Source organism: Bradysia coprophila, unplaced genomic scaffold (genome assembly GCF_014529535.1).
Source record: "Bradysia coprophila strain Holo2 unplaced genomic scaffold, BU_Bcop_v1 contig_333, whole genome shotgun sequence".
Lineage (NCBI taxonomy): Eukaryota > Metazoa > Arthropoda > Insecta > Diptera > Sciaridae > Bradysia > Bradysia coprophila.
Genome location: NW_023503592.1, coordinates 1,397,508 through 1,410,605, shown reverse-complemented (window position 1 = coordinate 1,410,605; position 13,098 = coordinate 1,397,508). Strand labels below are relative to the sequence as shown.

The window sequence follows — 13,098 nt, the reverse complement described above, 5'->3', positions numbered from 1 at the left end:
ACTTCTTTCCATTTCGTACGATCCATTGCCATTTGCTGCCAGTTTGTACCTGCAATATTCTTAATTCCGTATATTAGTCCGATTGAAAAACTAATTACCAGACTCCTGAGATCATAAGCAACACACTTGAGAGTTTGATCGAAATCCATCGCGTAAAAAATTTCATTTTTCTACATGTGGCTTTTGTCAAACACGTGCGACTTATACTCGATATAAGGAATATACAAAGATATACTCGATATACTGGATATACTCAGAATATACGCGATATACTCAGTATAAATAAAATGAACGGAATTCCCCTAATGACAATCGGGAGCCAGAGAAAAACAATTTAGTTTTGATAAAGAATATCTGGAATATATGACGATGTTGAGACATCATTCGAAGACGCACTTCATGTACCAAAAGAGCATCAATTGGAGACTGCTGGTCGTGCGATCGATACGAATAAGCCCGATTTAAGCATATATGCAAAAAAATATGAAATGTCAAACACGCATTTGCTACTGATTGAAATGAATCAATCTATGAAATTTGGTAGCAAATGCATATTTGACATTTCATCCAGTTCGGGTTGAGTAGCGTTTCACTCCTGGAGCCCTAATTCACGAGCCCACCGTCGAACTCGACCACAAAATTTCGGCTACTTTCAAGGAAATTTTTTTTGCAATTGGATTTGACTAACTCAAGCAACGCACTACAACCAGGCACGAGAAAATATTGAAAAAACAACTCGACGCAGTAGTCACAATTTTTTTAACGGGGTAAAGTGGCAATGGCAAGAAGGAGTAAAAAAATTGGGATAACGTGTCGACGACGTTTTGGTATGACCCATACCCTATCTGCAAATGTAAAATTTATTAACTGACTCGATTCGGAAAAGATTATTATTTAACTTTCGAGCAAATAGAGTGTTAAAGGATGCATATTTGTGTAACCGAGGTCTACAATCCTATTCTAAATTATTAAAGAAACTTTGGTTGTCAATGCGACAGCATTTGGAATTAGCAAGAATTCTGTGATACCCTTCTGTACTGAGATTATCGAGGTGGCAGATTGGTTCCGAAAATTTCATACAAAAACAAATTCTTTAATTAGGAGAAGTTGAAGGTAAACGGATGTAAGGAGGAGAGAAAATTTCTATGGACGTTAAGATCGGACCTTGTGTCTTGAAGAGGTCTAACAATATCGCCAGCAATTTAAATAAAAACGAGGTGCTTTCGAAATGATCTCGTACGGGTCCGTGTAGCTTATGTTTAACGTTACGCTTTGGCAACACCTTCACAGTACAGTACCAACTATACTCTGTAACTTATATCGATCATCTGATTTTTTTTAGAAATTGCGACACCCTACTTTACAAAACTAAACTATTGTCTTTTCACTGGCAACACTGGCTTTCTTCTTTCATGTGTCAGCACCGTTTTGACGTTTCGTTCGAATGTGTCATTCGTATTTACAAAAAATTTTTACACAAACCGCTGGGAGTGTTATTACTAATTTTGCTACAGATCGTGCACAGGATCAGAAATACTGAAAGGTAGGACTGGAAATTGATTGCACTGACCTGTCCGTTTTATGTGTCCCAAAAACCAAGTTGTTGGGAATATAATTGAAGACCGTCGTCCTTCCTTTGACGGCAACCTTTTTATTCTAAATTTTTGATTTGAATTCAAATTTCTTTCAGTGAAGTCAATTCCGGTCGTTTTTTAACAATACCGGTACACGGTATGCGTGGAATTTGAATTACACCCGGTATATTAAAAACTACCATCAAATTAGATCTTGTGGACGTAACGAGATCTAACTAAAATTAAGGTTTTTTTTCGCACAAAGATTTTTCTGTTGTTTCTCTCCATGATGACACAATCGGTCAAGGAAGAAATGCGGTATCCTGGTAACCTTGTTACCGGGAAATCAAACCACCGGGAACTGTATGAACGGGGAAGGTCCATTTTAGGTTTACCGGAAAATTTTGACTCAGTAACAGGGGCAAAAAACATTGCGTCCACGCCCGATACGTACTGAGCCGTTTCACGTTAATTTCTTCCTGATACAATCGGTTGTCTTATAACAATAAAAATTGGTCTTTGTTCTAGCAATTGTAACAGCCACGGATGATGGAAGAAGTGCTGCTGAAAACTGAGCCAATCGACGAGGAATTTGACACTCATCTCTACATAAAAACGGAAAATGACATCGATACAAACGATGCCATCGATCCACCATCAATGGTCAGTTCAGCGTGCGTTCAGGTCAGAGATGAGGTACAGCAAATCAAATGCAAATCAACAGAATATATGTCACTGCAGTTGCCGCCGAATACAGAGCGACAGTCCACCAACGCTAATACAAAGAAATCGGACGAGGAAAGCTATGAAGTGAAACCACCCAAGAGAAAAAAATTGACTCGTAACAAGGCGCCGTTGGTCTGTGCTGAATGCGGTAAAGAATTTAAGACAATGTACCGTCTCAACCGTCACCAACTGACGCACAGCAAAGAATCCAAGAGAAGAAAATTGGGTCAGGAACCGTTGGTCTGTGTTGAATGCGGCAAAGAATTTAATGCAATGTACCGTCTCATCCGTCACCAACTGACGCACAGTAAGGAGAAACCGCACATCTGTACCGAATGCGGGGCGTCATTCACTCAAAGTTCCTCATTGAAAACACACCGACTGATCCACACATCCGACAACCAGAGATTCTTTTGCGAACAATGTGGCAAACGATTCGCATCCAAATCCTATCTGCTCATCCACCAACGGTCACAACATACCGGCGAGCGACCATACGTTTGCGACGTTTGCGGTGAGGCATTCACACAGAAAGCTAGTCTTGCCAGACACAAACTTGAGCACAGCGGTGAAAAGCGGTTTGAGTGCAGCGAGTGCGGTATGCGATTCTACGAGAATAAAATGTTGAAATCGCACATGAAGACGCACACCGATGGTAAGGCGTACACTTGTGTCGAATGCGGCAAAGGATTCTATCACAAGGCGAGTCTCGAAGCGCACAAACGTTCACATTTACAGGTACGACCGTTCGGCTGTGATGTGTGCGGTAAACGATTCACACAAATGGGCGGCCTGAGAATACACAAAGTTATACACAGCGACACTAGGCCTTACGGCTGTGATGTATGTGGACTGCGATTCACACAAAAATTTACGCTAAAAACTCATCAATTGAAGCAACATGGCTGCTGTGCGATAGCATCGGTACAGAAAAAGACGATACATACCGGATCATCTGCAGAACGCAGTGACACTTGCGAAAATTCATCGTCAGGTGACTGGGAACGCGAGGCGACACAACAGTCAAGTGAAAAATTCGAGCAAGAGTTGATTGTACCGGTCGATAAGTCGAACGAATTGCCGACCGAATCCCATCAACCAGATGACATAAACGAAATCGAAATGGATCCACTATCGCCGGAGAGCGGAGCAGACATCAAAAGTGACGGACTCAGTGAGTCTGAAGATAAATTCGCAACGAAAATGTTGCAACCCGGACGCGTTGACGAAATGAATTTGGAGCGAATCAAAGAAGAACCAGTCAGTACCGAGCAACCAATCGCCGATACCACAAAAACTGAACGAAATTCCGGTGAAAATTCGAGTGTCAGCGACACAGTAAAGAAAAAACGCAGCCGAAATTCAGGTGGCAGCCGGTCACGAAAGGCTTCATATGGCTCGTCGTTCTCTTGCGACAAATGTGACCGAAAGTTTGTGTTCATGACGGGTCTGCACAAACATCAACGTTCGCACAGTGGCGATGCGTTAGTTTGTGACGAATGTGGGAAGACGTTCAAAACCAAGCAAAATCTGAAAATTCACAAACGCATCCATTCCGGTCGTAAGCCATACACGTGCGAAGTATGCAATTTAAGCTTTACACAACAGGGCAACTACAACACGCATCAGCGCAATCACAGCGGTTATAAGCCGTTCGTGTGCGATGTGTGCGATAAGAAATTTGCCCTCAAAGAATCACTGCGAAAGCATCTCACATCGCATTCGGATGTCAAAGCGTTCGACTGCTATGTGTGTGGTAAGAAATTCGCTTACCTATCAGGCGTTCGCAGCCATATAACGATAGCGCATGGTGGCGAGAGACCTTACGGTTGCGACGTATGTGGCAAGCAATTCTCGCGGAAAACGTACGTGAAATATCATATGAGATGGCACACCGGATATAAGCCGTATGCGTGCGACGAATGTCCCTCGAAATTTACTTCGAAATCGGATTTGACTCAACACAAAAGCTGGTCTCATCGTCCAGTCGGCGTCCCTTCACCACACGTAAGGCGTAAGTTGCTTAAGATGATGAAGGTAACGGAAGGTATTGTGTAACTGAATTGTTTTTGGCAAATAAAACGACAAAATTTAAGACGTTTAACGCTTTATTGGAGAGTTTTGTTGGGTTCCCTTCTGGACTATCGGGACTATTGAGGTGATTAATGTCTCTTGCCGAGTAGCTTATCTCAGACACAAACCTTCGAGGCAGGTCGGGCGTTTGGCAAAAAACTAAGAAAAGGCAGAGTTACTACTCGTACACAAGAAAATGAAATGAGATAGATTCCAATTACAAACTGTAATACAAAAACCTAGTGTTCCCTTCTGCAAAATGTAACGTGAAGAGCTGGTTATTACGTTTTTATAGAACTGATCACTCAGTAGAAAACCTTCGAGCTGCACTGCCGTAATCTGTTGAGACTGACCTTTTTTAAGAACAATAAAAATTCTTTTCGTTAAAAAAAGTTAAGTTTTTTACGGAAACTACGGCATTGCAATAGATTTATCAGTTTGGTACGATCAGTGAAGAAACACGATCTGTTATGGTTCCATAACGGCAGTACAGTAGGAGTGTCCAAAAAACTAAATTGTCAATTGTCAATGTTTGGGGCACAGGACATTTAGAGGACAGCTTAGTTTATATTGGTGTAAAATCAACAAAGCTGGAAAATTACCGACCCATAAGCCTATTGTCAACACTCTACAAGTTGTTTATGAAAATCATTACGAAGAGGAACACTAACAAGTTCGACTTCTACCAACCTGTTGAACAAGCTGCTTTCAGATCTGGTTTCAGCACAAACGACCATTTTCAGGTGATGAGAACGCTTATTGAGAAGTGTCGTGAATACAACATCGACATAGTCTTGCTATTCATAGACTTCGAAAAAGCTTTCGATTCAGTGGAAACATGGTCGATATTGGACGCATTAGACGAATGTAGAGTAGACTCAAGGTACTCCAACACAATTCGATATGTGTACAAAAATGCTACTTCATGTATAAAACTTCATAAGAGCACGGAGAAATTCAGAATTGGCCGAGGTGTAAGGCAGGGTGACACCATTTCACCGAAATTATTCACGGCGATTCTGCAGAGTATTTTTAGGAAGTTAAACTGGAGTAAAATGGGAATAAAGATAAATGGAGAGTACCTGAGCAATCTCCGCTTCGCTGATGACATTGTACCGATAGCAGCGAATCTAGGTCAGGCTCAGCTTATGCTACAACAGTTAAGTGAAGAGGCGAGCAAAGTTGGCCTCAAGATGAACTTATCGAAAACAAAAGTCATGACCAACATCGGGGACGATATAGAAATCAAAATTGGTGACACTGTCATTGAACGAGTCGACAGCTATGTATATCTAGGACATAAACTGAAGTTAGGTCTGGACAACCAAACTGCAGAAATAAGACGTAGGATTGGTCTTGCATGGGCAGCGTTCGGAAAACTCAGACTAATTTTCAAAAGCAAAATGAATAATAGTCTGAAACGCAAAGTCTTCGACACTTGTGTCCTTCCAGTGCTCACTTATGGAGCGGAAACGTTAACTTTAACAAAAGCATCCGAAGATAAATTGAGAGTGACACAAAGAGCCATGGAACGGAGTATGCTCGGAATAACACTCAGAGACAGAATGACGAATCAATGGATTCGACAACAAACCAGGGTCGTTGATGTCATGGAAAGAATAGCATCTCTGAAATGGAGCTGGGCGGGACATATTGCAAGAAGGACAGACGAACGTTGGACCAAAAAGATCATGAACTGGCGACCATATAAAAGACGAGCTATAGGTAGACCACCAGAGAGATGGACAAACGGAATTAAGAATATTGCAGGTACAAACTGGCAGCAAATGGCAATGGATCGTACGAAATGGAAAGAAGTTGGAGAGGCCTACATCCAGCAGTGGATAGAAACAGGCTGAAAAAGAAGAAGAAGAAGAAAATCATCCCTCGAGAACAATTTTCAACTTTTCCCGTGTATCCACACTGTGTCCAGGGAGCGCTTGTCGAAGATCATATTCATAGCGCTTATTCTCAGTGCTAGGCCATATCGGTTAGGACGTATTGAATTTTTGCGAATTTTAAGGTTCTCGATAGCGGGTGTGCGGAAAACGTATTTAGATCATCAAAAACTGTGTTCGGGCATGTGGTTGATAGTTCCGGTAGATATATTTACGAAAAATTGAACTTCGCAGCATAGCTTACCAGCACCGATGTTAAGCAATCTCTGTAGGGACACCCTGGGGACCATCGGTTTCTTCGGAAGTTTTGTAAAGTTATCAACGCACTTCATTACACTAGAACATTGTTTTCAAGCATACTCTCAACTTTCCGAGTTATGACCATCGGAAACTCAAAGACGTCTGGGGGGCTTCTTTCCGGGGGGAGCCGGAACAATCAACCACAAAACGACTTACGTTGTCAGTACACAGGTCATCGTGGAACTTAAAATTCGATACGTCCTACTATCAGTGACGAGCAATGCCCAAAAAATTATGATGTGTAAATTCCCCCCTCTGAAATGTCTATTAACGAAATGCTAACACTATAATAAAAGCAACGAGAATAAACAGAGCTCTTGCTCTTCCATGGTTCACGTCGAGGGGTGGACAAACCTAAATTTCGTTCGAACATTGCTTTTAGCCCCGTAGAAGTACAAAGGGGCATCCTACGATGCCCCGGTGAAAAAAAAACGTATTTGAGACCGTTGTTGAGACCGAAACTTTTGTATGGCCGTGAGACTATGTATTTCGAGCTTTTGAGAATATTTGCAAGACCAATCCTACGTCTTATTTCTGCAGTTTGGTTGTCCAGACCTAACTTCAGTTTATGTCCTAGATATACATAGCTGTCGACTCGTTCAATGACAGTGTCACCAATTTTGATATCTCTATCGTCCCCGATGTTATGTTGGTCATGACTTTTGTTTTCGATAAGTTCATCTTGAGGCCAACTTTGCTTGCTTCTTCACTTAACTGTTGTAGCATAAGCTGAGCCTGACCTAGATTCGCTGCTATCGGTACAATGTCATCAGCGACGCGGAGATTGCTCAGGTACTCTCCATTTATCTTTATTCCCATTTTCCTCCAGTTTAACTTCCTAAAAACACTCTGCAGAATCGCCGTGAATAATTTCGGTGAAATGGTGTCACCCTGCCTTACACATCGGCCAATTCTGAATTTCTCCGTGCTCTTATGAAGTTTTATACATGAAGTAGCATTTTTGTACACATATCGAATTGTGTTGGAGTACCTTGAGTCTACTCTACATTCGTCTAATGCGTCCAATATCGACCATGTTTCCACTGAATCGAAAGCTTTTTCGAAGTCTAAGAATAGCAAGACTATGTCGATGTTGTATTCGCGACACTTCTCAATAAGCGTTCTCATCACCTGCAAATGGTCGTTTGTGCTGAAACCAGATTGTTCACTTTAAAGGAATTCATCCTTTTACGAAATATAACGTAAAGGTTACATTTCGTAAAAGGAGGATTTCTCTAGGATTCTACAAAACACATTTACGTTACATTTGGTACAAGGATGAATTCTCCAGTATTCTACAAAACTCATTTACGTTACATTTCGTAAAGGGATGAATTCATATTATTATCGAACAATTCGCCTTTAGGATGAATGGGGGACTGAAGTTTTGACAAGTTATTTTTAATCGAAATAAAACGCTTTTTCTAAGCAAAAAATTGTTCCGATTTTTTTATAAACGTTACTGAAAAAATTCATTTTACCTAAAATGTAGGCAGTATAGGCGCCTAAATCGAAAGGGGCGCCCAGAAAAAAGTAGTATTTGATCATTAAAATAATTTCAATTACTCTGCGAAGTGAATATCTTGCAATATATTTTCAATTCAAACTGAAAAACAGCTTGTAAGGGTCTATTTGGTCGTATTGGGGGCTGTCCTTTTGGGGTAAAATAAATTTTTTCAATTAAGTTTGTAAAAAATCGGTGCATTTTAGAGGCATGCCGTTAATTTTTTTTTTGCTTAGAATAATGTTTTACGTTGATTAAAAATAACTTGTCAAAACTTCAGTCCCTCATTTCCCATGTTCCAACAACACACCTTAACGTTTCATTTCGTAAAGGATGAATTCCCCAGTATTCTACAAAACTCATTTACGGTACATTTAATATCAAATTTTAATTTTCTTAGTTTCAAATCTCCGAAATTCGAAAATTTCGAAGTTTTGAGGTAAAATTTTGGAGATTTCGAAAAAAGTTTTGAAGGTTTCGAAAAATTTTGACGTTTCTCTCTCGGCGTTTATTCCAAAGTATATAAACATACATATATTAACAGATCTATTCTAAGTGTTTTCTTCGCATTTTGGTACGAGTTTCACAATTTCTATATTTCTTGCAGTGCCAATATTCTCTTTATGATACAGTGGCTAATGGCACCGGGTGCCAATAGTCTCTTTATAATCCTGTGGCTAATGGCACCGGGTGCGATTAGCATTAGTATAATAAAGAGACTATTTGCACCCGGTGCCATTAGCCACTGTATCATAAAGGGACACAGTATTATAAAGAAACTATTGGCACCCGGAAATATTCCTGAAATATTAGGCTCTGAGTATACGCATAATTCTCGTGCATGTACTCGTACCAGCCAGGGCATATACTCTAGGTCTTTCCAAAGCCGACATTAGTATAACATTACAATAACTTAAAATAATTGTTTCTTGAGTGAAATAAATGTTTTCTGAACCCTCTTACATGCTTTCACCTTTGAACGCTTTAGCCGATTAAAAAAAATATTCGAAAAAAAATGAACGATACGTGTTCTCTAGAATTGAAAGACGAATCTAACGGGCTATCACTCATTAAAATCGGAGACCGCATGTTAATCCAAATAATCAAAATAATCAACTTTTCATTTAGCAAATACCATCCAAATACCAGTAGCCTCAAGAGTGATTCAAACGTCCTAAAAAAAAAAACTCAAATAAGCACCAAATAATCCTCGAAATAATCACGAAATATATTTTCTTTTTTGCTTCGAGTTGTTCCTCAAAGTCCAAATTAACGTATTACACCACTAGGGTAACCAAAGTAGTTATTTGGAGCTTACAGCGTGTAAAATACGTCAAAAAATTGAAAAATCAAGTTTCGTGTCATTATTGACCCGAGCTTCGCCTCTTATCAACAAACTTTACATGAAAACAGGACTTTTGACTTTTTATCACTTGTTATGTAAACTTTGAAATATTATTTTGAGAATATTTGGGTACAAATAATCACCAAATAATCCAAACAATACTTCGAAAAAGTGGTTCACCCCTCGGATGTTTACTGAATATATTATTTTCAATACAGCCAAGGACATTCAAAAAAGTATATTTTTATGATTTTCGTGTTTATCGATTTCAGCTGCTTTAATAATACAAATTACAATGGCAAAACAGCTGAAATCGATGAAACACGTATAGAATAAAAATGCACTTTTTTGACTGTCCAAGGCTGTATGTTTTGTTTTTTTCTTTTTGGGAATTTTAGGGAATTTAGAGAATTAATTCCCAAATATTAGGCTCTGCTGACGAATCCGCAATAAAAATTTGTCTGTCTGTCTGTCACGTCGATATCTTGAAATAGTTCGAAGATGAGCATATTCGGGTCGGCCCTCTATGGCAAAATAAACGATGGAAATTTAAATGAAACAGCAACAGATAGGTATTGTCAATACCAATCCAGGAAAAAAGATCGGGTGAGTGGACTGTGAGTTAGGGCACTAGAAATGAAAGGCTACTCCTAAGTGTATTTTGCATAAAATTCTTGTAAATTTCATCAATTTTTCCTAATTTTTGTTTCATTTGAAAGGTAATGGACTAAGGCCGCTCGAGTATATAACTCGAGTAAATTTCATCAGATTTTACTAATTTTTGTTTTATTTGTAAGGTAATTGAAGGCAGAATGGAATGTTGTTGACAAAATTTGAGATTTGGGTCCTTGGATTTTGGTCGCTACTAAGTGGCCTATGTGTATCAATAAATTAAAATTTGAAAGGAACGTCGTACGGGGCTTCGCAATTTCTAAGATGTACACATTTCATAATAATTTCACTTTAAGAGCGCTCACTCCTTGAAAAATTTCTAGCCTACATTTGTGCGCAAAAATATTCGTTTTTAGACCCGTACGAAGTACTGGGGTCTTATAGGTTTACGCATACGTTTGTAACACGTCGAATTGGACTCCCTGAGTAAGGGGAAACCTATTGTGGTTGTCTAGAGATGCCAAATCAGTGAAAAAAAATATGTCCGTCTGTCCGTCTGTCTGCACGATAACTTGAGTAAAACGCATCCGATTTTGAAAATTCTTTTTTTTCCCGTTTGGTAATGTCAAAAGACAGACTAAGTTCGAAGATGAGTGATTTTGGATCGACCCCTCCCGAGCTGTGGCCCAATAAGTGCTTTACTGTTTTTCGAAGATATCTCCGGACATTCAAACGTTACACTTGTAAGTGATACGTCAAGTAAAAGGTATTTGAACATATTAGATAGGTATTGACCGTACCAATCAGGGAAAAAAAAGTTTTTGAAATTATGTTCTCCGGAGCGTGAGGTAGGTCTCTTGGAGTGAGCTCTTATCTGGCTACTCGGCCGTACAGTGAACGTGGAGTATTTTGTCAATATCTCGAGTAAATTTTGACCGAATTTCATGAATTTTTTTTTGTTTGAAAGGTATTAACGAATGTAAAGCGTCGGTACTATTTCCGGTCTCCTAACAAAATGGCTGCCGGCGGCCATATTGGATTTTAGTAAAATAGAAATATCTTGGGAAAAATGATACTTAGAGAGTTTCTGTTAACATGGAAATAATTTGTTATGAGTGTGGGGTGTTTCAGGCATTACATATATGGACATCTATATATATATCTATATTCACCTATATTGAGCTATATACAGGCATATAGAGCTATATAATAGCATAGGAAAATATAGGTAAATATAGCGGTATATAGCTGTTTAAATAGGAATTTATGAAAGTTGACTTCGTACGGGGCTGTCTATATTGCCTCCAGCAATTTATTTGTATATGCTAACAAGGCAAAGAAAGATAATGTAAGTGATTTTAAAGGGCGAATAGCTTTTCAGTAGAGAATGAAGTAAAAGAAATGAAGAGTTTCACAGTAAAGGCTTTTGATACGAATAGGTCTTTCGTACGGGTCGGCGTTAGCTATGTTTTGATTATTTATCTGAGCCAAAATCTTTTTTTGAAAAAGTAAAACCATTAAACCATTAAACTCGTAGCTCTTTCGAATTGACTTCGTCACACTAGAGCTACGCAGATGTTTTTTGTATTTGTAATTTTGAAACTGAAATAAATGAAATGAAATGAAATGAAAAATGTGGTACTTTTAAAGGAAAAATTGGTTTGTGAGTCATAATTTTACGTACTAATAAAAAATACGTTCGTCGAGTCTCTACCCACACGTGTTTGGTATCGATGGAAAGGTGGCTAAAACCTTTGATTTTAAGGTCTAATTACACTTATATGCAGGCCTATTTATTCAGGGTCGACTTAACAAAATAATATTCCATATGTGGGGATTTCCCACTATAGTCCCTTGTGTCAATCCGCTCGCTTTTCGTTTTTCGGGCTTGTCAGTTATCATACATGATTGGGTATGAAAAATTGTGGAACAAATTTTCTTTTTCGAAAATAGACTTTTTGCAGTACATTTCTGGCGAACGGAACCATTTTTTCGGACACAAGGGCGAAGTTATGTGTGAGCCAAGTCATCAATCAAACAATTTTTTTCTTTTTCATTTTATCTTTTTATTCTCACCGCACTACACACAACATCGTGTTCAGCATATACACAAATAGTAGATAACTAAACCAGGGATGTAATTTGATATCTCGTATCCATATGAGGCATTAGCCTCAGGTACTTTTACTCATCCTGATACGAGGTATCAAATTATTTCCCGTGTGCAGTATGCCATTTTACTTTACGAGCGAGTGAAAGGGTTTTCCTTAAGGAAGGGAATGGGCCTATTACCTCCCTAGTAAAGTAAACGTTCATTAACATTCTACTTACATAATGACACAGATTCAATTATTTTGTAATCACTCTATAATTGGAAAATATTTTCCATCAAAAAACTATTATTTATCGATTAACAGAAAAGCGAGTCAATACAAACAAACAAATTAATCATTCGAGAGATAGTGTAGATCAACAAGGGAATTTGAACGTTATGCATGACGAAGAACGTCACCAGAAAACTGACATGGCTAACACTAGACAGCTTATATGCCATGCGCGGTCAATATGGCCTGTTAATGAAGCTAATGGCACCCTCTAGAAGTCTCGATCAGTTTTTTTTTTCGACGTTTCATGGTACTTTTTTGGCTAATTATAAAGAGAATATATGCAAAGAACTGTGAGAAAGTTTATCTACAATACGTAAAATATTTCAATTCACCAAAACGCTTCCATGCCATTTCAGCTGCCAATACAATCACGCTTCCGAACCATCCATATACAATAAACATCGGCACCGGAAAATCCGTATTAGAATTTTGTAGACTTTTGTAATGTTCGACATTTTGTTTCAGAAGCCTGTTCTCAAATGCACTGTCATCTTCACGCCACCATTGGTCATATAAGCCTGCATCCCGTATCCAATGAACAATCTCATTTAGCCGTTCGATAAATGGAAATTCATCGTTTATGAGATAGGTGTAGGCATATTTTGAATAACGTGTTTGACAAATATGATATCCTTTGATATTTAATCGCTTCTGCACTCTGAGCAGAGTGTATACGTAG

At 38.8% G+C, this 13,098-nt stretch overlaps 1 protein-coding gene and 1 long non-coding RNA gene across 2 annotated transcripts; one reads left to right on the top strand and one right to left on the bottom strand.

The window, feature by feature from the left end:
* The first annotated feature begins 1,411 nt into the window (after positions 1–1,411).
* On the top strand, positions 1,412–4,391 carry LOC119079741 (zinc finger protein 62-like). The gene is made up of 2 exons (XM_037187810.1): positions 1,412–1,543; positions 2,103–4,391. The coding sequence occupies exon 2, from the start codon at positions 2,121–2,123 to the stop codon at positions 4,356–4,358; it is 2,238 nt and encodes a 745-aa protein (XP_037043705.1). The 5' UTR covers positions 1,412–1,543; positions 2,103–2,120; the 3' UTR covers positions 4,359–4,391.
* A 311-nt stretch (positions 4,392–4,702) lies between these two features.
* Positions 4,703–12,030, bottom strand: LOC119079781. The gene is made up of 3 exons (XR_005088231.1): positions 11,878–12,030; positions 9,726–9,727; positions 4,703–4,712 (listed from the first exon to the last, which is right to left on the bottom strand). It is a non-coding gene; the product is annotated as an uncharacterized LOC119079781 (long non-coding RNA).
* Between the last annotated feature and the right edge of the window lie 1,068 nt (positions 12,031–13,098).